Below are 26,339 nucleotides of genomic sequence, written 5' to 3' on the forward strand. Positions count from 1 at the left end.
TCAAATTGTACTTCATCAAAATTTAAGGCACATACCTGGTGGGACTGGCTGGGGTTTTCTGCTGGCATGCCCTAGGCCACAGCCCAGCCCCTCCCCTCCCTCCTACATGCATAGTACTGTGCCAAGCCAGTGTGTGCCCTGCAATAGCATATCTACTCTGCTGCCCACCACCATGCCCACCTCCTGGAAGGCCACCGTTACAGGGATTCTCCATCAGGGACTGGGAGATACCACACATGGAGGAGCAGCAATGTTGGCAGGCATCAGAAGTTCACATACCCAATGTGTCTCTCTACCCACAGGTCCAGTCATGCCTGTTAAGGTCTGTAAATAAGTCAAAAATAACACCTGGTATTTTGCCAGAGAAATGTTAGAGTTCCTAAACAAGTCTGGATGGTGCCTGGCAAAATGTCAGAGGGAGTGGTTTAAGAAGTAACAAAAGTGAGCCATTAAGTGTGGAGATTCCTTATTGGTTGATTGATGTATCTAGTTTATGCTAATTAAGATAAGCTGTGCAAAATGTATAAATAGCTCTGTTGCCCTACAATAAAAGGCTCCTACTCCTGCTGTATCAATGTGCACAAGTTATTCGTCACCCCCCCCTCCCTATTTTGCTGCAGCCGGACTGCGGCACTGCCCCGTGCCTTGGAGCTGGGGTAGTGTGCCATCCCAGGCCTGCAGAGCGGCCTCAGGGACAGCGGGCTTCGTGCCTTTCCTTCCTGCACTCCAAACCAGGGAGCCAGCAAGCCGCGGGCCTCTGCCTCCCTGCGCTCGACCCCCTCCCGCCCGCCCAGAACGGAAGGTGCGGGAACCCAGGCCCGGCAAGTGCTGGGCTGCATCCGGGGTGGTGTGCCTGGTGGATGGCTCCCTGAGCCCGGAGGAGCCACAGGCGGCGACCTGGGCTGGGCTGCGCCGCCCCCTGCGCCCTGCCCTTCCCGTTTCTGCTCGGCACCGGCCGTGTGGCCTCCCGGGGCTCCGCGGCGAGGCCGGGGTCAGTCTCTCCGTGGCTCGATGCCGCAGCGCCGTAGTACCCTGTGGGCAGTGGGCAGGACCCGAGCCTTGCCCGCAGCTCGGCTTTAGAGAGCACCGCACTTGGGCCTCCTCTCCCAGGGCCGCGCGGCCTCCGCTCGCCGCCTGGGCTGCAGCTCGTGTCCCCTGGCGACGGGACCTCCACGCCGCCGCTCGCTGGAGGGGTCCGGCGACTCCGCTCTCCGCTCGGGGTCACCTCCGCAGAGGAGCCAGAAACTCTGGACAGAATCTGCCTGTGCAGAGCCACCAGGGGCCGCCTGCCGCCAGCACAGGCCGCGTACGCGGAGGACAGGGCTGGTGCTGGGTCCTCGGAGGTGGGCTGGGGACTTGCGACAAGGAAAAGGGAAAGGTCCCACCGAGATTTGAACTCGGATCGCTGGATTCAGAGTCCAGAGTGCTCACCATTACACCATGGAACCCACGGAGGCGGGCTCTGAATCCTGCTCAGAGGTGGCCATGGACGAACGGCATGCCTAGGGACCAGTGCCAGGGACTTCATCTGCTACAAACACGCGGGGCCAAATGCTCTTGAGGCTCCGGCAGAGGAAGTACCCGTGCGGCCCCCATCTTTCTCTGCCTCTTGTGACCACTTTCCTATCAGGTGAAAGTTCTGCAAGCGACACTGTGATTTTCCTTTCCTGCTCTTTCCACTTTTCCCTTGACCCAGGGAGACCCCAGGATTGTCAAGATGGGACCTGGGACTCCCGAGTGCCTTGGCTTACAGGACCCAGATTAGGTAAGGTGTATCATCAAGGGAGGATTGCTGTGCAGGGAACTCTCTTTTTCATATAATTAAGATAGGTTTGTTGGTCTGGGAAGGGGATATATTCTTTTTCACAATGAATGCAGATTTGTTGAGTTAAAATGAAAACCAGCAAACATTTTTCTTAATTTCTTTTTAGATGTTGATGGACCTTTATTTGTTTATTTATGTATTTGTATGTGATGCTGAGAATTGATCCCAGTGCCTCACACATGTGAGGCAAGTGCTGTACCACTGAGCCACAACCCCAGCCCTCAACAATGTTTAATGTCTGTTTTTGCTTTTCCTTGTTCCCAGGGATTGAACCCAGGAGCACTGAACCACAGAGTGAAACCCCTGGCCCTTTTTAGTCTTGGAGACAGGGTCCCCCTAAATTCCTTAGGGCCTCACTAAGTTGCCAAGAGTGGACTGGAACTTGCCGTCCCCCTGTGCCTGGGCCTCCTGAGCCACTGGCATTACAGGTCTGTGCCAAACCCTGCCAATGTTTGTATTACCACTGCAACAAGAACATACCTGCCTGTGACTCAAAATCCACCATACACGGCCTCGCCAGGGGGCAGGGCCCTGACACTTAGACACACTGTTTCCTGAGAGGTGGCCAAGCTGAATCCATTCCAGTGTCTCTGCCGGAACCCCCAAAGTTGGGTGGTTTTTAAAAAGTCTCCACGAATCAGAGTACCCGAGAGCACTCACTACTGCATCTGGGGTGTGTGTACCCAGGTTCCCTCACAGTTTACACAGTACTTATGTGCTCATAAGTACTGCATAAAGTTACATAGTTACACAGATGATCAATAAAGATGAAGCCAGAGTTAAAGTTAGGTAGTCAGTGTAGTTAGGTATGAAAAGACCCCCGTTTCCCTGTCCAAGGAGAATCACACGAAACACTGGCTGCAAAAAGCACGAGGGATTTATTGGGGGACACAGGCGCCTGCGGGTGCCCAGCAGAACCCCAGCCGGAGCTTAGGTGAGCTGGCACACCGGGCTTGGGGATACAGAGATTTTTATAGGGTAAAGGGGCTGTTTTCGCGCGGGGGAAACAATAGGTTTCTTATTGGTTAATTTTAAACCCAGCATATAGATTACCTAAAGGGCAAAGTTGTTTTTCACTGTATGTTACTAAAAAAGAACCACATAAAAGCTACATATTTGCACTCTGGTCCTCCTGTTCCTGCTCATTCAGGCATGCCTAGGGACCTGGTCCTTTGTCCTTTCCCAACCGGTTACACCTAACTAATTATCTGAAAAATACCTCTGGTGCCTGCATAGGTTTGTGACATGCCTCGGTGGTTTTGCAATTAGGCCTGAGGTTGTTGGGCTGGGGTCTTTCATTCCCCCCTTTTTCTTGATCATGGATAGAATCTTATATCCATTGTCCTGCCTGTTCAGGCTCTTGAACCAAATCTATCTGTGACCCTGCTTGCTGCTGGAGCAACTGATATTGCTGTGTAAGGACCATAGTTTGGATTATAGATAATCTTTCTCTTATAAATTGTACTAATCTGTTAAGTATGCAAGGTCCAAACGTTAGGAGCAATAGTAGAATAACCAAAGGTCCAGCTATAGCGGATAACAAGGTTGTTAACCAGGGGGATTTATTAAACCACTGTTCAAACCATCCCTGTTGATTTTCGAATTCCTTCTGTCTCCTTGCCAATCTTTCAGTGACTTTTTCCATGGTTTCTCTGACAACCCCCGTATGGTCTGCGTAGAAACAACATTGTTCTTTTAGGGCCACACAGAGGCCGCCTTCTCTAAGGAATAGTAAATCCAATCCTCTCCTATTTTGTAACACAACCTCTGAAAGGGAAGAGACGGACTTTTCTAGGGCCGTTATAGATTTAGCCATGGCAGTTAAGTCCTCATTCATTGCTGTCTGTAATTGTACTAATTGGTTATTTTGTATTATTGCGGTGGTCCCTGTTCCTATTCCGGCGGCTATTCCTCCAATTCCTAATAATAATGCTATGGTCATGCTTATAGGCTCCTTACGGTACCGCTTTTGTCCCTCCAGGCGTCCTAGGACATAGTCTGATCTTAGATATGATATCCTTGGCCATAGTTGTATTAGCACACAGAAATCAGTGTTGGCGTTGAGGACAGCTGTAGAAATGCAGGGGGTTAGTCCAGTGCTACAAGCCCAGTAAGTCCCATTGGGTCCCCACAAATAGCTATTTTGGGAGCCTGTCACTTGGGAAGTAAAATTACAGAGTGGCTGGTGAAGCGGAGATACGTTCCCTATGCAGACCCCTTGTCCTGACACCTCAGTGATGGTTAGCTTATAACTGGGCAGGGACATACACTTAGGATCGGGAATAGTGCTATTATTCCAATGGGACACTATTGCGATTCCCTCATAATAAGGTGGGCTAGATGTAAGGCATAGCCAACAGTCTTGGGTGCGATTGGGGTCAGTGGAGTTAAGGGCATAAAATGCTCCTTGGATCAGATTGAATAACCGATCTCCAGTTCCAGGGTGAGTAGGCTCAAGGGGGGAACTGGAGGCTTGATAACTCGTAGTCATGTTTTGCAGCTGGGGTAGCTTACTAGGGGGAGATCTTGTAAAATCTTCTTTGGGCCGTTTGGGTAGTGAAGGAATCTTTTGATCACCAAGTACGGAGTTAGGTCCTATTGAACTGACAGTGGCTGGGGCTTGAGTTAGTTTAATTTTGAGGGTCACACCGGGGTCGGGCCCTGACATATACCATCGGAGCCCCCATGTTCTACCAGTTAGCCAGGAATCAATTGTTTTTCTACCTGCTTCTGTGAATTGAATCTTAAGGGGCAATGACGTGCCCGAGGCAAATTGAGAACCGAGGGCATAGCAAGCCGAGGGATTTGGGACAGTGAAATTCTTGCCTATTGTCACGACATCCCAGTTGGATGAGGGTCGCCAGTAAGCATCTCCAGTGGTTTCACATCCCCAGGAGGCGCAGAAGTATGATTCATAGCCTCCACATTTGTATGCCCGGGATCTATCTCTACCGTCCCGGGGGCAAACATAGAAGTCAAACTGGGCTAACCGACACCTATGTCTTGGCCCAGCGCATCCTGGCAGTCTCCATCTTGGTGGTCGGGGTGCCTTTGAGGCCAAATTGTCAAATGTTTGGGTGGGAATATCCCATGTGTCCAGGCCAGCGGCTAGTTGACAAAAGTCCGGGGTTAAGGTGGGCCACCAAGTGCCAGGGGTATGGATTGCAGTAATTGACCAGACTATCTCCCCAGTCTGGGAGTAAATTTGCCAGGTCAGTTTCATAGGGACATGGGGGTTACTACCTATAGCAGAGTGGGCAAGGCAAAGAACAAAGACAATTAGCAGCGCGTAAGTCTTATCTTTAGTGGGTTTTGAGTACGTTGCAACTTCCATCCTGGATCTGAAGAGGTGTCTGTGGAATCTCGTGGACGTGTAGCCTTCACGTGGGACGCGTGGATCCAGGCAGTGATGCCGTCCACTTTAACTGCAGTGGGAGTGGTCAACAGGACGGTGTAGGGTCCCTTCCACCGTGGTTCAAGGTTTTTATTCTGGTGTCTGCGCACCCAGACGGTGTCTCCAATTTCAAAGGAATGTGGCACCGAGGGGGTTTTGAGCTCTTCCTTGTATGCCGCTGCCAATGGTTTCCAAACCTCGTTCTGGACTAGTCGCAGTGCGCGCAAATGAGTCTGAGAGGTGAAGGCAGGCCCGTTATCCGACCCAATTGTCCCGGGTATCCCATACCTTGGGAAAATTTCTTCCAATAGTTTTTTAGCGACCACCTTAGCAGTTTCATGCCGAGTCGGGAATGCTTCTGGGCACATGCTTGACAATTTCCTGCAACTTGCTGGAGAAGTCGGTCCCTCAGATTCGGTGGTGATGGCTGCTCCCGCTCGCCGTTCTCCATTGAGCAGGTAACTGCTCCCATCTGTGTACCAGACCAGCTCCGCATCCTTCATCGGTCGGTCTGTGAGGTCTGGTCGGGTCCCTTGCGTTTCTGCGAGAATCTGCTGGCAGTTGTGAGGATTTGCTTCTCCCGGAAGTGGCAGGAGGGTCGCTGGATTCAGTGTAACCATAGGGCCGAACTGAATTCGGTCAGTGTCCAGCAACAGAGACTGGTAATGGGTGAGTCGGGCGTTTGACATCCAGCGATCGGGCGGCTGGCGAATTATGGTCTCAACGGCATGAGGGGTTAATAGGGTTAATGGCTGTCCCAAAGTCAGTTTAGTGGCATCCTTAATCAGAATAGCTACAGCTGCTATCATCCGGAGACATGGTGGCCATCCTGATGCCACTGGATCTAATTTCTTTGACAGGTAGGCTATAGGACGCCTCCAGGGCCCCAATTTTTGGGTTAGAACCCCTTTTGCATAACCCTGCTTCTCATCTATGAACAGGTCAAAAGGCTTGGTAACATCTGGTAGGCCCAAAGCGGGGGCTGACAGAAGAGCTAACTTAATGTGATCAAATGCCAATTGGTGTTCTTCAGTCCAAGTAAAGGAGTTACCCTGTTTAGTCAGTGGATACAAAGGGGCTGCTATCTCAGCAAACCCAGGAATCCAGAGTCTACAGAAACCTGCGGTCCCCAGAAATTCTCGCAACTGCTTGGGATTCTGGGGGGTTGGTATGCTCGAGATAGTCTCTTTTCTGGCAGCTGTCAACCACCTTTGGCCGTCATGAAGTTCGTAGCCAAGATAAGTAACTGTTGTTTGGCAGATTTGGGCCTTTTTAGCTGACGCTCTATACCCCAACTGCCCCAAAGTTTGTAGTAATGTCTCCGTACCTACCAGGCAATCTTCCTCGGAGGTGGCAGCCAGCAAGATGTCATCTACATACTGAAGCATAATTAAGGAGGGGTGTCTTACACGAAAGTCGGCCAAATCCTGATGTAAGGCCTCATCGAAGAGCGTCGGGCTGTTTTTAAACCCTTGTGGCAGCCTTGTCCAGGTCAGTTGTCCAGAGACTCCTTCTTCGGGATCCTTCCATTCGAATGCAAAGAGAGCCTGGCTTTGGGGAGACAATCTCAGGCAGAAGAAGGCATCTTTCAGGTCCAAAACAGTGTACCAAGTATGGGTAGGAGGTAAGGTGCTAAGGAGATTGTAGGGGTTAGGCACCGTGGGGTGGATATCTTCTACCCTTTTATTTACTTCTCTTAAGTCCTGGACAGGTCTGTAGTCATTTGTTCCTGGCTTTTTGACTGGCAACAATGGGGTGTTCCAGGGCGACCGGCAAGGAGTTAGGATGCCTTGGTCTAGGAGGCGTTTGATATGTGGTCTGATGCCCTGGTAAGCTTCCCTTGACATAGGATACTGCTTAATACTTATGGGAGTAGCAGTGGTTTTTAGGTGAATGACTATCGGAGGTTGTTGCTTAGCCATTCCCATTCCTCCGGTTTCAGCCCAGGCCTCCGGGTAGGAACCAAGCCAATAGTCCATGTCCTTCATAGGTACAGGAGGTTTATCAAAAAGTCTGTATTCATCTTCTAATTTGAAAGTCAATACATGTAAGGGGGCCTGGTTTGGCCCCGTGATGGAAGCACCCCCATCCTTAAAATAAATTTGGGCTCTCAATTTAGTCAATAAGTCTCTTCCTAGTAGTGGATATGGACAATCAGGCACATGCAGAAATGAATGGGAAACCTTACCTGTGGCAAGGTGTACTTCTCTTTTGGTGGTCCATCGATACGGCTTGCTCCCAGTGGCACCTTGAACCCACGTTGTTTTGTGGCTCATAGGTCCTGATGCCCGTGTCAGCACCGAGTGTTGGGCTCCTGTATCCACTAGGAAGGTCACAGGTTGCCCCCCTACTTGCAGAGTTACCCGGGGCTCAGGGGGGAGCTCCTGGCCCTGACTCCCCTAATCTTCATCCAAGGCTAGCAATTGAGGGGTCTGGCTTCTACCTCTTCTGGGGTTCTTCGGGCAGTTCTTTACCCAGTGCCCTTTTTCTTTGCAGTAGGCACATTGGTCTCGGTCTAAACGGGGTCGGTCTAAACGGGGTCGGTCTAAACGGGGTCGGTCTAAACGGGGTCGGTCTATACGGGGTCTGCCTCGTTCCCTTTCTCTGCCTGTCCTATTTTCCTGGTATCCTGTCTGAGCTACAGTGGCCAATATCTTACTTAAGTCTTTATTATGTTTCCTCTCTCTCCTGTCTAGTTCGTCCCTAAATTTGAGGTCTCTTTCCTCCTGCATTTTCCTGATTCTTTCTTCCTTTTCCTCTCGAGTCTCTCTTTTGTTGAAAATCTTTTCTGCTTCCCTTAATAATTCTGCTAGAGAAAAATCTTGTAAGTTATCTAATCTTTGTAATTTAGTCCTAATATCTGGAGCGGACTGCCAAATAAAAGCCATAGAGACATTTCCTCTCTGATCCTCACTGTCGGGGTCAAAAGGCGTATACCTCCGATAGGCTTCCTTAAGTCTCTCTAAAAATGCTGTCGGAGTTTCTTCTGACCCCTGGGTTGTCTGTCTTACCTGGGCCAAATTGGTGGGCCGTCGCCCTGCTCCATGGAGACCCGCTATGAGTAACTGGCGATAGAGACGTAGGTGGTTCCTACCTGCATCAGTGTTATAGTCCCAGTCTGGCCGAGTCAAGGGGAAAGCTTCATTAATCAAATTTGGGAGTTGAGTGGGGCGTCCGTCATCCCCTGGCACATTTTTACGGGCCTCCAGGAGAACTTTCTGTTTTTCCTCAGAAGTGAGGAGGATCTGCAATAGCTGCTGGCAATCATCCCATGTCGGCTGGTGAGTCACTAGAATAGATTCTATCAGAGAGGTTAGAGCTACAGGGTCACTAGAAAAAGATGGGTTATGTGTTTTCCAGTTATAGAGATCAGAGGCAGAGAAGGGCCAATACTGGTATTGGCCATCGGGTCCTCCCGTCTGTCGTAAGGGGAGAACTTTCGATGTATCTCCCGGAATGGCAGGCTCTCGGCGGCCCCGAAGTCTTTTAACCATGGGGGAGGGGCCTGGAGGATTACTGAGGACTGGATCTACTTCTTCTTCTCCTTCCGAGGAGACCTGGATGGGATTAGAAGCCGGTACGGGTTGGGACTGATAGGGTGGGGGTTCGGGTTCTTCAGTTGTCAGATCTATGAGATCTAGGGGAGCTGGATCCTCTGGCGGCAAAACCTTCTTGGGTTTTGTCGTTGTCGGAGTCGTCTTTCTGGATTTATCAAGAATAGGATAGCTGGAGGTTTGAGGAGAGGGAGCGGGTGTTGGGGTCAGGATAGGAGGGGCGGAAGGTGGAGACGCTAGGGGGAGAACAGGGACTGCGAGCCCGGCGGACGCAACAGCAGCGGAGAGCGGAGGTGGGGCTTCAGAGGGAGATCGTAGAACAAGTTTAGGCGGAGAAAAGGGGGCGACCCAAAGGGGTGGATCAGAGGCCAAATTTTCCCAGGTAACGATATAGGGTACCTGGTCAGGGTGTCCCTGAGGACCTTGGATGAAAACCTGGGATTTTACCTGTAATATAAGATCGAGGTTAAATGTGCCCTCTTTTGGCCAGCCCGCACCAAGTGCTGGCCATTCTGCAGTACAAAGTGTTACCCATTTTTTCTTCTTGATTTCTACCGAGAGGCTATCTGCCCGATTCCGGACGTCCTGCCAATGGTCGAGGGTGAGACTCAAAGGGGTCGTGATCGATTGTCCCATGTTAATTTCAGATGAAAGGATTGAATACAGAGGCAGAAACAATAACACAGTAACCACGATAACACTGAAATCGGACCAAAGAGAAAGAGCGCTGCGCAAGTTCAAAACAAATGGCTTAGGCGGAGCAGAAGCCCCGCCGCTGCCTACAAAACCAAATGGCTTAGGCGGAGCAGAAGCCCCGCCGCTGCCTACAAAACAAATGGCTTAGGCGAAGCACAAGCTTCGCCGCTGCCTACAAAGACCAAATGGCTTAGGCGGAGCAGGAGCTCCACCGTTGCCTACAAAGTGATCCCCGGGACGTCTCCCGGGGTGGCAGGGGAGAAGTCTGAGTTCGTCAACTCCTTCTCAAGCTGCCCAAAATACAAAGCGACTACGCGTAATCGTACAAATGCAGCGCATAGAAACCAAGTACCAGTCAAAGGTTACAAATAAAGAAGTGACACCAGACAACACGACAAACACAACATGAGCTGGCCAGCTTACCTCCCAGTGATGCCAGGTGGTCCTTGGGCAGGGATCCGGACGGGATGGGGGAGGGACTGATGTCTATCTCGGTGGAACCTCCAAATGAAAAGACCCCCGTTTCCCTGTCCAAGGAGAATCACACGAAACACTGGCTGCAAAAAGCACGAGGGATTTATTGGGGGACACAGGCGCCTGCGGGTGCCCAGCAGAACCCCAGCCGGAGCTTAGGTGAGCTGGCACACCGGGCTTGGGGATACAGAGATTTTTATAGGGTAAAGGGGCTGTTTTCGCGCGGGGGAAACAATAGGTTTCTTATTGGTTAATTTTAAACCCAGCATATAGATTACCTAAAGGGCAAAGTTGTTTTTCACTGTATGTTACTAAAAAAGAACCACATAAAAGCTACATATTTGCACTCTGGTCCTCCTGTTCCTGCTCATTCAGGCATGCCTAGGGACCTGGTCCTTTGTCCTTTCCCAACCGGTTACACCTAACTAATTATCTGAAAAATACCTCTGGTGCCTGCATAGGTTTGTGACATGCCTCGGTGGTTTTGCAATTAGGCCTGAGGTTGTTGGGCTGGGGTCTTTCAGGTAAATCGGGTCTAATACCGAGTGAAATCTAAAATGGAGGCCATGCTGGGAATGACTCAGGGAAAACTCAGGGCAATTCATGGAATGTTAGTGAAGTCCCGAAAAGGCCCTAGGCCAAAGTCCACCTGGAAGAAGTATTAATGAATAGCCCCCAGCAGATTTGAAGATAGCCCATCACAAAGAAGTGATAATGAAGTCCTTCCTGCTCGGACTACTTCTTTGGGGGAGTGGCAAGAGGAGGAGGATGGTGGGGGAAGAGGAGGAGGAGGGGGAGCAAGGGGAGGAAAGGGAGGAAGAGAGGGAGGAGGAGGAAGAGGGGAAGAAAGGGGAGGAGGAGCAGGGAAGAGGAGCAGGGCAGGAGGAGAGCAGGGGCAGGAGGAGGAGGAAGAGCTGGTGGAAGAGGACAGGGAGGAGGATCAGGGAAAGAGGAGTAGGAGGAAGAGGAGGGGGAGGGGGACCAGGTGCAGGAGGAGGAAGAGTTGCAGGGGAGCTGGGGCAAGAGGAGGAGGAGGAGAGGCAGGAGTAGAGGAGGAGGAGGAGGGGCAGGAGGAACAGGAGGGGCAGGGACAGGAACAGCAGGGTAAGGAGGAGGAGGAGGAGGAGGAGGAGGAGGAGGAGGAGGAGGAGGAGCAGGGAGGAAGAGGAGGAGGAGGGCAGAAGGAGCAGGGCTGGAGGGATGCCCTGCAGACTGGAGCCAATTTTGCACTGCGGTGTGCATGCGGCTGACCTTCAGAGACAGGACAGAGGACACAGAAAGGAGAGAAGCCTACTCAGTTCTGTTGTCCTGGAGTCTCCGTCCGAGCTCTTCCTGAGGCCCATTCAAGAGAGTAAAGGACCGGTGGCCCTTGGCCAGTGTTCTGGAGTGGGCAGCACTTGGACTCTGCGAAGAGCCGGTGAAAACAGACGGGGTCCACCGACTGGACGCAGCTTGGCTGGTCCCGGGCTCAGAGCCGCAGGGGTTCCAAACTCTGCACAGAAGGCAGGGTGCCCCTGGGCGGGGGGGGGGGGGGAGCGAAAGCTGGAGGATTAGAAGGGCGTCCCCCTCCCCGCGCTCCTGGGCCACCCTGAACTTTCCGCAGACACCGCGGACTGACTTTGACCGGGACCACCAGGCACAAGGGGCTGTTGTCCGGCCGGCCGCAGCCACGCGCAGAACGCGCGGCGAGAGTGGGTCTGGGCTCCGCGCCTCCCGCGCGGTGTGCGCAACTGGTCCCGTGGCGCTGCCGTTGGGCGTTCCCTTCCCGGTCCCCTTCTGCAGGGAGAAGCGGCCCAGTGACCTGTCCAAGTGCAGGAAGTGAATCCGTGCGCAGGAGCCTCCAGATCCGAGGAAAAAGGGTTGCACGGGTTTGCTGAGCAGAGGAGGACAGGCAAACCCACACTGCATAGTCAGCCTGTGCCTGCCGAGATCCCTTCCTGTGTGGCAATTGGGAAATGACCCTGAGGTCTTGGCCTTTGGGGTCTTTCCTGACCACAGTTGCCAGAGACCAGGGGAGGGAAGGCAAAAGCGGGCCTCCCAGCTGCGCTGAGAAGGTGTGCATTGGCCGGGAATCGAACCCGGGTCTCCCGCGTGGGAGGCGAGAATTCTACCACTGAACCACCAATGCTTGAGGTACAGGACTTGCTCCATCCTGGTGACGCGGAAACCAGTAATATATGGACGTCACTATGAAGAAAACCAACTGGCTTCAAGAAGCCCAAGTCTGCAGCGGGCTCTGGACCACCGGGTGGAGACCCGCTAGAGGAAAACAGCAGAAATTCACCCGTTTTCGGTCCCTGGTCTTCATCTGCAGCGAATCTACGGAAAGGTCATGTCCTCGCTTGTTAATCTATATGGCCCCTGCCCTGCCCTGGCTGGCGGCTGCTAGGGGCTGACCAGTGGCGGGAACTCGAGGGTCCGGGAATGATGCCACCCACAGGCTCCACTGTGCTGATTCTCCTAGGCTTTCTTTTTCCAGAAGCAGTTTCCCTGCAGCCCTGCCTGACTTTCATGGCCAGGATTTGTCAAGTTTCTCGGCGAAATGCCTGCCATCCCTGCAGGAGAAACGCAGCCTGAGGTGAAGTCCACAAAAGCAGCACAAGGTTCCCTGCAGGGGGAGGCTTTTCTGACCCTTTCAACAGGCGGGGCGCAGAACTCAGGGAGTGAAGGATAATCCCTCTAATCTTAAAATCTGTAAAAATTTATGGCCAAGGGTCCACTTAGAAACTGTCAGCATGGGCCAAAGTGACCTGGAGTTGTCATGGCAGAGGGGACGTGCCAGTCTGATGCCATTCTACTGTCAGTCAAAAGTGAAGAGGTGGACCTGAGCGGGACTCTCAGGATCCCCAATAAACCTGGAAGGCAGGAGAGGCACTCTGTCCCTCTCCTCTCTGAGGGGACCCACTCCCTCTCTCGCCTGACAGTACTCCCTTTCTCTTTTCCTTTCCCTTCCATAAACTCAGGGTTGTTTGAAGGGGTCTTCACAGGGCCTCAATTCCCACCAGGCCCCAACCCTGTAACACTGCCTCCCAAGCCCCATCCTCCCAACCTTGAGACCCATGTCAGGTGTTTGCCCCAAAGACCTTCAGAACCCAGCTGCACTCTTGGCTATGTCCCTGGGTGACTCTGCACCTGAGTGGTAATGGAGCTTCTCTCCTCTCTCCTTCCCTTCTGCATCCCTGGAACGGACCCAGGATTGAATCTTGCTTTAGATTCTCATGTCTTACAGAGACTTACACAAGAGCCAATAAAGGACAGTTCCCAGGAATTCTGCCCTCCCCCACACCCTCTTTGGCCCCCCAAGAGGCTGGTTCAGGGAGGAACAGTGGATGGTGGAGCCATAGGATGTGGTTCCTCTTTCTGCCAGCCATTTGCTTTTGTCCAGTGTTCACCCTTGTGCTTAAGAGCAGCCTGGTACAGAATGGCACCGTCTCATGGTCTGATCTTTTTCTGTCTGATTAACTTCTACAGCTGGAGTTTGCTTTTATATTCAAAATGAGTGAACTAGGTCTATTCTGATGGGCAGGAGTTGTGTTGGGGATTCGTGGTCTAGTTAGACTCATTTTCACCACCTCATCCTGTGGTTCCTGTTTTTTATTATTATTATTATTATTATTATTTCTTTGCATGTCCTTAAATCTCTTTCTGCCTTTTATACCTAGACTGTTCTGCTTCAAATGACTTTATGTTTTTCTATATCAGTTCTAAATTCCATATCCCTGAGCATTTAAGATATTTCTTGGATCTTGGGTGCACAGGACAAAGGCAATCCTCCTTAGTTCAGGACACATGACAGTGGCTTCTCTGAGCAAGGCCTTCTTTGTCTTCCATTATCTCCTGAGTGTATCCTACTCCTAGTAGCAAATGTATTTATGCTTTACTTGGGACAAAGGTATCATTCTAATGTAAGATGTTAAAGGCTAGGGGAAGCCAGGTGTGGAGTGTATAGAAATCCTGTGTACTGTCTACTCTATGTTTCACAAATCTAAATGTGTCTAAAAGTAAAAGGTTATGAAAAAAGAGGGGAAACAAGGTGGGTGTGGGGACCTAGGCCTGAAATCCAACAACACTAGAGGCAGGAAGATGGCAAGTTTGAGCCCTGCCTCAGCAACTCAGTAGGGCCCTGAGAAACTTAGTGAGACCCTATCTCAAAATTTAAAGCATAAAAAGGGCTGGGGATGAGGGTCAGTGGTAAAGCACCCTGGGTTCAATCCCTGGTAACAAAAAAGAAAAAGAAAAAGGAAAGGGAGGTGGAAAGACACTGATCAGCATCTCTCCAACAACATTTCTACATAACCAAAAGAAATCAGAAAGGAACTCAATATCATTGCTCATTCGGGAAAATAGTGGTAATATACCCTTACACACCCACCCGAATGGGTCACTTTTAAGAGATAGTTAAAAACATGAGCTTACAAGAATTTGTATCTTCTCTCCCAATGGGAAAAAGAAAAACTCAAATTATCCTTGTTTGCTGAGGACATGATTCTATGCACAGAAGACCCAAAGAACTCTACCAGAAGACTTCTAGGACTCATAAATGAATCCAGCAAAGGAGCAGAATATGAAATTAACACCCACAAATCAATTGCAGTCCTCTACATAAATGATGAATCAATTGAAAGAGGCACTAGGAAAACTATCTTCAAAAAATAGAGAGAGATTCCCAAGTATATGCATATACATATACATTAGACCTCTACAATGAAAACTACAGGACACTAAAGAAAATAATTGAAGAACACCTTAGAAGATGGAAAGTTCTCCCATGTTCTTGGACATGCAGAATTAATATGATCAAAATGGCCATACTACCAAAAGACATACAAGAGAGGTCTTTCACCTCTCTTGAGATTCCCTCCTGCTCCAGTCAGAATGGCAATTATCATGAATACAAGTAACAACAAATGTTAGTGAGGATGTGGGGGGAAAAGTACATTCATGTTTTTCTGGCAGGACTGCAATTTGGTGCAACCATTTTGGAAAGCAGTATGGAGATTCCTCAGAACACTTGGAATGGAAACACCATTTGACCCAGTTATCCCACTCCTTGGTATACATCCAAAGGACTTAAAATCAGCATACTACAGTGACAGAGGCACATCAATTTGACAGCAATTCACAACAGCTAATCTATGAAACCAGCCTAATGCACCCTTCAACAAATGAATGGGTAAAAGGAAAGTGAAATATATATAGCATTAGACAAAGGGGAATGAAGGAAAGGGAGGAGAATGGGAAGAGGAGAGTACAATGAATCGGACCTAAGTTTTCTTTGTTCACATACGAATACACAACCAGTGCAACACCACGTCATGTACGACCTCAACGGTGTAAAGTGTAATATGCAAAAAACAGGAATGTGTAATATGCAAAAAACACTCTACCATCATGTATGGCTAAAAAGAAAACAAAGTATCAAAAATGAAAACATAAAAATAATTAATAATTAATTAAATATCTTCTCTTGTGGTGAGAGAGTAAGACAGTGCAAACATCCTGAAAACCCTTGCTAGCTTCTCCTGAAGTTTAAAACACACCTGCCCCATGACCCAGCAATTCCCTCACTAGGTTTGTACTCAAAAGAAATGAATGCACAAGGCCTCAGGGGACCCCTATGGGAATGTTCATAGCCACCTTCTTCTCCAGGGCTGCAACTAGACATAACCGGTCTCCATCCACTTTACTTTATTCACATTTTGGGACAATACCAAAACACTGATAGTGACAACAAATGGATGCATAGAGAAACTTTATGCTGCATTAAAAAAAATGCAAACCACTGGCCAAAAAGTATGGTATTTGATCGAGAATTTCAAGAATAAAGCAAAACTAACCCTGGAGATAGAAAACATAGTGGTGATTCCCTTCAGTGAGGTTGTGGGGATGGACGGAGAACAGACTCCACGGACTTCCTGAGCTGATGGAAATTTTCTGTCACTTGCCCTCGAAGAGGGTTCCTATTGGACGCGATCCAGCGGGCCATGAACTGAGGATGGGTGCGATTTAATCTGTGAGCTGCACTTCGGTTTTTATAGTCCCCCGCCCCCGACAGACACACACACACACACACACACACACACACACACACACACACACGGTTGGGGAATGTCATTCACTAAGTGCACATGTTACTACGGTTATTCGACCTTGTTTCCAAAGCCTCGTTGGAGTGCAAATGTCATCTCGTTTCTTATTTGGTCTAACCCGACCCCACGGATGACTGCAATACGTGAACCAGGAAAAGGAGGTCGACCACAACCACTGCATCAGAGGCAGCACCTCAATGCTCGGGTTCTCCGGTGACCGAGAACTGGCCAAGGACGGGGCTTCCTTTCCTCCTCCAGACCAGAGAGCTCTGGAGCCACCTAAAAGCTTGGCACTGGATGCGGGGGTGAGGATTGAAAGACAAGGGGGGCCACGTGAGTGCAGGGCCAGCGGTGACTCGATTCGAAGCGCGGTTGCTGCGGCCACAGCGCAGACCACTAGACGGTCACGGCGCCGCGCGGGGGAGGACGGGCGGCGCCTTCTCGGTCCCGGTGGTGGACGCAGCTCGGCGGCCCCCCCTCCGTCCCTGTGCTGGACGTCGCTCAGGGCTGCAACTCCGTGGCTCCGTGTTCACAGCAGCAGGTCGTCGCCTGTCTTGCTCCCCTCCGCCCCTTGGTGCTCCTGGCCGTGGCCTTCGGCCGCCCGGTCGCTGCTCTCGCCCGCGCCCACCCCAGCCTCCGTGAGCCCCGGGACCTCGAGGGCGCTCGGGTGCACCGGGCCTTCCCGGCTTGGCCTCCGCGGAGGCCTAGAAACTTGGCCGAGCCGAGGCTTCGTGCAAAGACCTTGGCCTGGGATAAACGCTCGCGTTTCCGTTCTCAGGGTCCTTTAAAGGACTGGCCCCGCGGCCCGTCCCAGGGCGGCGCGCTACGGTGGGGACAGGCCCACTCAGGGCAGGACGAGGAAGAAGCCTCGACCCCGGAGCCCAGCGGGCATCTCCCGGGCGTCAGCTTTTGAAATCAGCGCCTGGCAGCTCGGGGTGGAGGCCATTCTGCTGCCCTCTGGCCTCGGATTCCGCCGATGGTCAGCTTTCCAACTCGCCGCGCTGATCCGGCGGCTTTTCTGAGCTGTGGGAATTTGCCCGGGATTCTGCAGGAGCCGCGGCGCGTGGCCTGGGGGAAAGCGGCTTAGTGCGCACTGGAACCTATGGACTCCAGGTAGGGGACGCGCCGCGTCTCTGTGGCGCAATCGGTTAGCGCGTTCGGCTGTTAACCGAAAGGTTGGTGGTTCGAGCCCACCCAGGGACGCTTAGCCTCCTCCGTCCAGCTCTTTAGCAACCTGCTCTTGGCCAGTCGTTTTAGCTTCCGTTGAGCTCCTTAGCAATCAGCCCTTTAGCAACCGCAGGGCGCTAGGGACCGCGCCTCCCTGCAGTGCAGGGCCATCTCATCCTTGTTCTGCCTTTCTGCCCAGGCTGCCACCATTGAGCTCAATTCTGGGATGGTTGTCTTCTTGTTTTTCATCAGCAGCATAGTGGACAGGTACACTAGTACACTAGTACCCTAGCCCCAGGGGGGGCTCACCAGTGCCATCCCCAATATGATTGTCCTCTTCCTTTAAAGAAGGAAAAAGAAGAAAACCTTTCTTTCTTAGTTTTTGCAGTTTTCATTGACCTTTTCCAAATGGTTTTGAAATTGGGTTGGTTCAAAATTTTATGTTAAAAAATAATGCTGCCCATCATTCTTGCACCACTACATCATTTCCGTGGTGCAGAGAACTGGCGGTGCAATTGCTGCATTACACTGTTTACCTGATACCCCTAATTTTTTTTATATTTTACAAATTTATCTCCCCCAGGAATGATGACAAATCATCGTCCAAGTTACTTCCAACTCTATCCATCGCCCTCTTTGTGAACTTGCCAGGGTGGCCGACTTTCTCTTCATCTACCTATCCATGATTTTCCAGTAAGGGCAGTGCCGCGAGGCCTGCGGGGAGGGCCACATCAGAAGGCCCCAGTGGACATCACACACAGATATGCTGTTGCATGTTGTGCACAGCTTAACTTCCAAGATATTTTAGAGTCCTCCAATAACCATGATCGTTTCTTGGTAGTGACCTACTCACTCAGGTCAAGAGAAGACTGGCTGCTGTTGCAGGGTTCTACCAAGCCACCCGTGCAAAGGGAGGGTGTCAGCTCCTCCGTGTGGTGACAAAACACTTGAGAAAATCTGCTTAGAGGAGAGAAGATTTATTGTGCTTCACGGATTCACAGGTTTCAGCCCACAGTTGCATGGCCCCATGATTGTGGTCTTGTGGTGAGGCAGAACATCATGGTGGGGAGCGTGTGGCAGAGCAGAGCTATTCGCCTCATGGTGGCCAGCACAGAGGGGTGGTGGGCTGGAGAGAGACAGAGAAAGAAAGGAAGGGCCAGGAAGAACACATACCCTTCCAGGGCATGTTCCCAGTGACCTACCTCCTTCAACGAGGCCTCACTCCCTACAGTTTCAATGGGTTCCCAATAGTCCTTCAGTTCCAAACCCAACAGTGAATTAATCCATCGAGGAGATCGGAGCCCTGTGATCCAGTCATTTCCCAGGAGCCCCACCACTGGACTATGGAGCCCTGGGGACCAGGCTTTCAACACATGAGCCTGGGGGACATCCCAGATCCAAACTACAGCCAGGAGGAAATCTGGGTGCTTCCTGTCAGGTTTTTCCCTTTCTCACGGTCCTGTTTTCTTATCAAATCTTGGTTGGACTTTTCTAGTATGAAGGAAAACCCACAAATGCCAGTCCTCCCTCCAGTGCCAATGGGGAATTAGCATTCCGAAGACCACCTCTATATTATTCCTCTCCGGAAACAGCAGTGGCCACGCCTTAAAAACCAGCCCGTCTGAGGCCCAGGATTGGAGCCAGTGGCACCCTGCCCCCAGCAGGCACCTGGGGCAGACCTGAGCCCTGAGACTCTCAGGTGGCTTTGCGCAGCTCTCCTCAGTGCTTCCATGTGAAACGTGGCTCCTCTCCTCCCCTCCTTCCGCCATCGGTGTTCTGTTGCATCAATGGCGTCCCTGTGGGTTTCTGGCTTTGGTGCTATGAGGTGAACTTGGGGATGATCTCTGTGGGGCTGTGGTTGACAGGGACCCATTCTCTGTGGGGTGGTACGTGACCTCTAATCCATGCCATTCGTCTGTTTTGATTGCCTACTGTCCTGATATTTGAGGTTGAGAGATTTTTCAACTTTCCTTTCCAATATTTGGAATATATATAAACACACACACACACACACACACACACACACACACACACACATCTGCAACGTTGTCCATTCCTGCCAAACTTGGGTACAGTTCCTATGGTGAGGATGATCCAATATGCAATGGTCCTCCTGTTCCATACAAACTCTTAGCCCTCATAAATTGCTGTAGCTAATGGGGGTCTTAGTGCTGGAAGAAAATGGAATATCTAACACGTAGGGAAGGGGCGACTCTCTTGGATTGGTGTGACCATTTTGGTAGCATCCTTTGGGGATATATGTGTTCACATTTCAAGGGAAATAAATCCAAACAAAATTACTGGGTTGTGTTTAGGGCAGTGGTGTCTTTAATTTTCTGAGTAACTTCCATATATGAGGAAATGAGTTGTGCTACATCATAGTCCAAATGACACCATGCAGCAATAGTGTACCCAGGTAGAAGGGGAAGGGGGACAACCACTGTCAAAATCAGTTTTTCTATATTTCACTTCTACACCTTGTCCCCATCCTTAATGGCATCTAATACAGTGGTCATGGTCACACCGAGTGTCCCTACCAGCCTATCCAGATGGGACACAGAACCGTGGCCCAGCCAAGTGTCCGGCTCAGAAATGCCAGGCAGGAAGAGATGCCCATGGAATGACAAGGGCCAAGTGACCCCCCCTTCTCCTGTCCTATCTGTGCCTCTCTTGGCAGAAACTGTGTCACTAAAGCTATTGTTTGCACTTCCTTTGCCAAAGGGCAACAAAGCTGGGCATTAGCTGAAGCTGGGAAGACATATTTCATTGAGTGATTACTGACAGCATAGGACAGAGCTGAACTTCCCTCAGATTAGTGCAGGGGTGACAGGGCATTCTAAAGGGACAGTGACTTCGAGAGAGAGCCAGGAGCACATATGAAAAATGACAAAGGGCTGGTCACTGTAACCATCTGACTTATCTGGCCTGCTGTGTCTCGGCCACCTGGCAATTATAGGGAACTTAGGATTCTGTCCTCCCACAGAGACCGGGAGAAAGAGGTTCGCTCCCTCCTGGTGAAGACATTTTAAAAGACGGGCATAGAGATCCTTGAGAGAAACACGCCGAGACTGCAGAAGATGCACACCAGAAGAGAGGAAGGAGTTGGAGTTCAGCAGGAGCTCTGGGAAAGACGCTGTGTTTACTTACAATCAGGTGTTGGTAGAACCACCCACCACCTCTCCCTTCAGGCTGAAGCTTTCTCAGACAGGTATTCTCAAGGGAGGATGCTCTGGAGTCATCTTAGGAAGGTGGCCGAATGCTGCTGGAAGTTAGGCTGGGATTGTTTGGCTGCCCTGGGCACAAAGGTTTGTACAGAGTCACGTGTGCTGAGATTTCAGTAATTCCCACCTCCCAACCCTCTGTTCCATGGCCATGATGCTGACCAGACTCCCTCCGATGGTCATGGCCACAAGGCCATCGTGAATGACATTAAGAGGCCAGGCACATCTGGTGACCTGGATGGAAATATGAAGGACACCATTAGATGAAGAGTGGACACCATAATAGGTATGTCTTATCCATATCCAGGGATCTGGACAGAAAGCATTTTAAGGCTTGGTCAAGATGGAAAGTCACTTGTGCAACTGGCCTGAAGTTCAAACTGACATTAGCAAAGTCCAGAGTGTACTGATATTTTGAAAAAACAAAGCCACGCCAACAAATCACTGGTGGTAATGATGGTAGGGGCTTGGGTGAGACTACATGCGGTCAAAATGAACCCCGTGTTCACTGAAAGCCCAACATATTACTACTGCAAAGGAGAAGCCAACGTTATGCTGAAATATAGTAGAGGTATTTTATAAGACATTATGCTAAATGTATTACTAGGAGTGATTGAGGGTATAGGAGTAGTTAATTTTACATGTCAGCTTGGATAGACCAGAAGGTGCTGTGACATTTGGTAAAACACTTCTGAGTATGTCTCCAAAAGTGTTTCTGGATGAGATTAACATTTGAATCATAAACTGAATAAAGAAGATTGCCCTCCTCCATGTCTATGAGCCTCATTCAGTCAACTGGAAGCCCTGGATTACAACAACAAAACAAGAAGAAGAAAAATAAAATAAAAACAAGGTTAAGGAAGAATTCCCTCTCTGTGTCTCTCTTTTAAATACACATCTTTAGTTGTCAATGGACCTCTATTTAATTGATTTATTTATAGGTGGTGCTGAGAATCAAACCCAGTGCCTCACAGATGCCAGGCAAGTGCTCCACCTCTGAGCCACAAGCCCAGCTCCTCTTTCTCTCTTCTAGACTGTCTTTGAGCTCAGAAATCAGTTTTTGAACTACAGCATGGGCTCTCCTGGATCAGATGCAGGTCTAGGATTTCTCCGTGTCCATGATCACGTGAGCCAATGCCTTTTTATAAGCCTCTCTATTCAAATAATGTTTGAACCATATGGGTTTTGTTTCTCTAAAGAATTCAGACCGGTTCAATCTTTAGAGTAGTTTTGTTCTCCATGCCTTTGAAAAATGCAGAGGAGAATAGAAGAAATTGTGGACAGTCCTCAAAGAAGAACAGTAGGGATCAGTGAACATTTTGTACTCTTCATTTTTAAAAAGGTGCAAAGCCTGGTGTTATTGGCGCTATCTTCAAGGGTATCAAGGGTGCTGGGAAGTTTTGTTTGCCTTAATGTTTTCTAAACAACGTCCAGGACAAACAAGGAGAAATATACTTAGATTTCATGTAGTACATGTGTTTTTTTAAAAGTAGTTCACATACTATCTTAAGAGAGGTCCCTTGTAGCTTTTACCCAGTTTCCTCAAATTGTAACATTTGGTGGTATTTACAAAACGGTGGTGTTTTTTTTTAAATATGGCATGTAGTATAGTACCAGGACACTGACATTGATATAAGCAAAAATATTTTCATCACCACAAAAGTCCACCACGAGGCCCCCTATTTTTAGATTAAACTTTATTTATTTTTTTAGTTGCTGATAGAACATTATTTTTTTTAAATTTTTATGTGGTGCTGAGCATCAAACCCAGTGCCTCACACATGCTAGGCAAGCATTTTACTACCGAGTTGCCACCCCAGCCCCCTGGAGGCCCTTTTGGAGTGATAGTCTCCTCTCTTCAGGAGGGTCCCTCCTTTCCTCTTTAACCCTGGCCACCTCTAATGGACTTGCATTCCTGTGGTTTATTCTTTTCAACATGATGTATGAATGGAACCCCGTGTTTAGCCTTTGGGATTACAGTTTTCACCAGGAAAGGGGTGTGGAACTCTGTCAACAGCATTGTCTTCTTTTCTTTTCTTTTGGGTGGTGCTGGGATTGAGTGCCACTGGCTTTCTATTCGTGGATTGGTAGCTTTATGTGGGTTTTCTTCTGGAGACAGTTTTCAAGTTCTTCTGGAGAACCAGCCCTGTATCCCTGGAATAAACTCCACGTGGTCATGGTTTATAATTCCTTTTCTATATTGCTGAGTCATATTTGTCAAGTTGTTTTTACATCGATATTCATTAGGGATATTCGTCTGTAGTTTTTGTTGTTGTATATTTCTTTGTCTGGTTTTGGATTCAGGGCCAAGAAAGCTTCAAAGAAATAGTTGGGAAGTGTTCCTCCCCCCCCCCCAATCTTCTGGAAGAGACTACACAGAACTGGTGGTAATTCTTCCTAAACCCTTGGCAGAATTCTCCAGCGAAATCACCTGGACCTGGAGATATCTTTTCTGGCTATTTTAAAAGTCAGAATCCAATTTCTTCCATCATGGTGGAGTGCTCCAGATGATCTCTTGGGTATTGTGCGAGATGCGGTAGTTTGTAGTTTTGAGCAATTCCCCCAGTTCATCTAGGTTGTCATATTTATGAGTACAGACAATGTTCCAAAGTTTCTCCCTGTTATTTTGTTAGCATTACAAGTCTGTAGTGCCTGGAGTCTGTTTCATTTCTGATTCTCTTAATGGCTGTGGTCTTCTTTTCTTTATTGATATTATCCATCTTTTCAAAAAATCCAGCTCTGTTTCTTTGGTTTTCTCTATTATTTTTCTCTTTTCCCGGGCATTGATTTCTGCGCTGACCTTTATTATTTCCTCCCTCGCGTTAGCTTTGGATAGTGTTTCCTCTCCCCGCGCGTTGTTTCTGGAGGTGGGGGCTTAGCCTGTGGATCTGAGACGGTCCAGCTTTTCTAGCTTGGGCGCCCAAGGCCTTGAATTCCCGCCCCCACCCCCGCGCACGCCCTGCCTTAGCTCCCTCCTCTAAGTTTCCAAATGTTGAAATCTCATCGGATCTTTAAAAGCAGCCAAACCCCTTTGCTGCCCGTGGTGTCCAAAACCTCCAAGGCGCGATTTAGTCGCAGACTTCAACCGAGTCGGAAAGAATAAGTGACAGTTTCAGGAACTCGTCAGGGTCTCCTTTGCCAGGAGGGCGGGGAGGAGGCGCTGAGGAGCGGGTACAGGCTTTGGGGAGTGGGGGAGAGGGCGGGGGCGGAGGACCCTGCGGTGCCTGGTTGGACTGGGAAGGACAAGCATTTGGCCAGAGCCAAGAGTACCGAGAGCTGACGCTGCGGGAACGGGCCTGGGAGGCCCGCAGCTCGCAGAGGTGTCGTACACATTCCGGGAGCCCAGAAGCCACCGGCTCCTGCAGCTCAGACAGCGGGAGTGTGGGCCCCGGAGCACCGTGCGCACGGGGCGAGCTCGGGAGCTGGAAGCCCCGCAGGAGGAGGTGGGAGCCCCGCAGGAGGAGCCGTAGCGCCGGGCCCCCCGGGTCCTTGGCTTCCCCGTTGGCGCGGAAGCCCTACACCAGGGCTCCCCCGGAGCCCATCGTTGTCCTTGCTGCGGCGATCACGGGTGCTTCGCCGGGCCTTTCGCCACCAACACGTTGCTGCGGGGGGGGGGGGGCAGAACCTCGAAGGGCAGTCGCCTGTGTTCTGTCGTGGGCAGCCGCACTCGGGCACAGGCAGCGCCTCGGTTTCGGCGGGGGAGCCCTCGAACGGCTGGTTGGCGTAGGTGTCCTGGCCCAGACTCCCCCCGGAGGGGACGTGCTCGTTTTCCCGACAGTAACTTCTCGGGCAAACAGTCGCTGAGCAGGAAGCGGGAGGCAGAGGAGGCAGCGGAGCGGAGGAAGCGGGAGGAAGGGAAGGAGGCCCCAGGAGGCCGGCGAAGGCCGCGGGACCGGCGGCGTGCGCGTCCATCAGCGGCGGAGAGGGAGCCACCGCTCCCTGCAGCCTCGCCCAGCACTGGCACCCAGGCCCGCCTGCTGGCCGTGAGTCCGGCGGAGACCCGGGTGCGGACGGGCGGACAAGCGGGAGCCGCGGTTGGGGATCGCGCCCTCCCCCGCGGCCCCGGGACCTCCCCGAGCTGACCGGCGTTGGGGGCGCGAGCGCCGAGGCGCGCTGCTCGCGGGGCGCGAGGGCTTCTCCTCACTTCGCGTTCGGTGCTGACGGGCGGGTCCGCGAGACGGGGACGCGCGAAGACCGAGCGCAGGGACTCGAGCGGCAGAGACGTCCTGCGCCGGCGTCTGGCTCCGCGCTCCTGAGCGGGCGCCGACAGCAATGAGCCCCCCGCGCGGTGGGCGTCCGGAACCGGCCAGTCCCCAGCAGCCCCGACCTCCGCAGGGCGAGGACTGTGGGCCTGCTGCTCGCCGAGGGCCGAGGAGGCCGATTCGGGGCCAGAAGCCGCGGTGGCGACGAGGGTGCGCTCGGCGCTGGCGCCAGGCTGTTCGAAAGCTGGACCGGGCGGAACCGGGGCGGGCTCCTGTGCTGGGCCTCCGCCCGAGACTCGCCCAGGCCTGGGCGGGTGGGAGGCGTCGCGGCACTGAGGAGTCGCCCGGCTCCGCGGCTCCAGCCTTCCCAGGGGGCGCCTTGGGTCTCACCTGTGCCTCCGCGGACAGCAGCCAGCACAAGGAGGCGCACCTGGGGAAGCCACCCGTCCCTCCCTGGTGGTCTAGTGGCTAGGATTCGGCGCTTTCACCGCCGCGGCCCGGGTTCGATTCCCGGTCAGGGAACCTCTTTTGCCCGGGCCTCAAGGCCCTGCCCGGCCGGCTGGGCTACGGGGCGGCCACTCCACCGCGCTCCCCTTCCCTGTCCTCACCGCAGCCCCAACCTAACGCGGCGCTTCCCATCGCTCTTTTCCGAAAGAAATCCCAAACCAAGGTCACTCGCACTCCGACGCCGAGATGGCCAGGACAGCGAAACGCGCGGCCCTAACCGCCGCCTTCCCACCTCTGCTTCCTCTCCCCTTTTCCGCCCTTACCCGCTGCCCACCGGTGGACAGGCTCTCCCGGACACCCCAGCACCCTTCGGTGGATGGCCCCAGGACCCTTCCTGCGAGGTCTCCCCCCCTCCTGTCCCTTTAGGAGCCCCACACCCAGGGGTTCAGGCTGGTGGCGAAGCCCAGGGGAGTTCGGTGGCGCTCTCCCGACAGAGAAGGCCGCAAGACTGAGCCCAAGCCTCGCGCTGCCCACAGCGAAAGCCAGGCCGCGCGGCATTTCCAGGCCAGACGAGCCCCGCGTGCCCCCCACCCCCGCCCTGCCCCGGCTGCTCCAGCGGCGGCGTCCCGCAGACGCCCGGGTGCCCACTCCCCGCGCCCGGACCGCGGGCGCCCTCTGCCTGCTCCGCCCGCCCCCCGCCGGCCGTCCGCGGGCTCCCGCTCCCGGCGCTCCACTCGGCTGGGGTCGGGGGCGGGCGACAGACAGCGTGGCGGGCGGGTGCGGGAGAGGTGCGGGCGGTGATGCCCACCACTCCCGGGGGCCGGGTGCTGAGGTCGCGACGGAGATGCGGCGAGGGCGCTGGCCTTCATTTGCGCGCTGCGGGCACAGGCCCTCTGCCCGGCGCCGTCTGCACGGCGGCCAGGGCGCAGCACGTGGATCCGGGCTCCTCCATCAGAACCAGGGCGAGCGCCACCCTCGGCGCCGTGCCTGTGGCGCGCCGTGATCGTATAGTGGTCAGTACTCTGCGTTGTGGCCGCAGCAACCTCGGTTCGAATCCGAGTCACGGCAGCGCGGCCGCCTCCCTGGACCCTCCCTTTTGTTTACTTCCTCCTTAAGACGACTCGGTGGCCGCGCGCCCTCTGCCAGCCACACGCCAGCCCAGCGCTTGCCGGGGGCCACCGCGCACCAGTCGCCACCAGGATGACACACGCCGTGGTGCGTCCCCAGGGTCCCTGACCTGCCCACTCCTTGTCCCGCGCTAAGTCTTGGA

General features: G+C 52.2%; 1 protein-coding gene and 5 non-coding genes across 6 annotated transcripts; 3 read left to right on the forward strand and 3 right to left on the reverse strand.

Moving 5' to 3' along the window:
- Nucleotides 1–1,076: 1,076 nt before the first annotated feature.
- Nucleotides 1,077–25,261, reverse strand: LOC144249407 (uncharacterized). The gene is given in 7 exon segments (XM_077791631.1): nt 1,077–1,405; nt 5,146–9,009; nt 9,893–9,996; nt 11,562–11,744; nt 23,691–23,935; nt 24,046–24,866; nt 25,231–25,261. Coding segments are annotated over 7 exon segments (5,577 nt in total).
- On the reverse strand, nt 1,377–1,448 carry Trnaq-cug (transfer RNA glutamine (anticodon CUG)). The gene has a single exon. It is a non-coding gene; the product is annotated as a tRNA-Gln (tRNA).
- Nucleotides 12,001–12,071, reverse strand: Trnag-ccc (transfer RNA glycine (anticodon CCC)). Its single transcript has one exon. It is a non-coding gene; the product is annotated as a tRNA-Gly (tRNA).
- On the forward strand, nt 17,162–17,235 carry Trnan-guu (transfer RNA asparagine (anticodon GUU)). Its single transcript has one exon. It is a non-coding gene; the product is annotated as a tRNA-Asn (tRNA).
- On the forward strand, nt 25,073–25,144 carry Trnae-uuc (transfer RNA glutamic acid (anticodon UUC)). Its single transcript has one exon. It is a non-coding gene; the product is annotated as a tRNA-Glu (tRNA).
- An 804-nt stretch (nt 25,262–26,065) lies between the features above and the next one.
- Trnah-gug (transfer RNA histidin (anticodon GUG)) lies at nt 26,066–26,137 on the forward strand. The gene has a single exon. It is a non-coding gene; the product is annotated as a tRNA-His (tRNA).
- The last annotated feature ends 202 nt before the right edge of the window (nt 26,138–26,339 follow it).

Source organism: Urocitellus parryii, chromosome 11 (genome assembly GCF_045843805.1).
Source record: "Urocitellus parryii isolate mUroPar1 chromosome 11, mUroPar1.hap1, whole genome shotgun sequence".
NCBI lineage: Eukaryota > Metazoa > Chordata > Mammalia > Rodentia > Sciuridae > Urocitellus > Urocitellus parryii.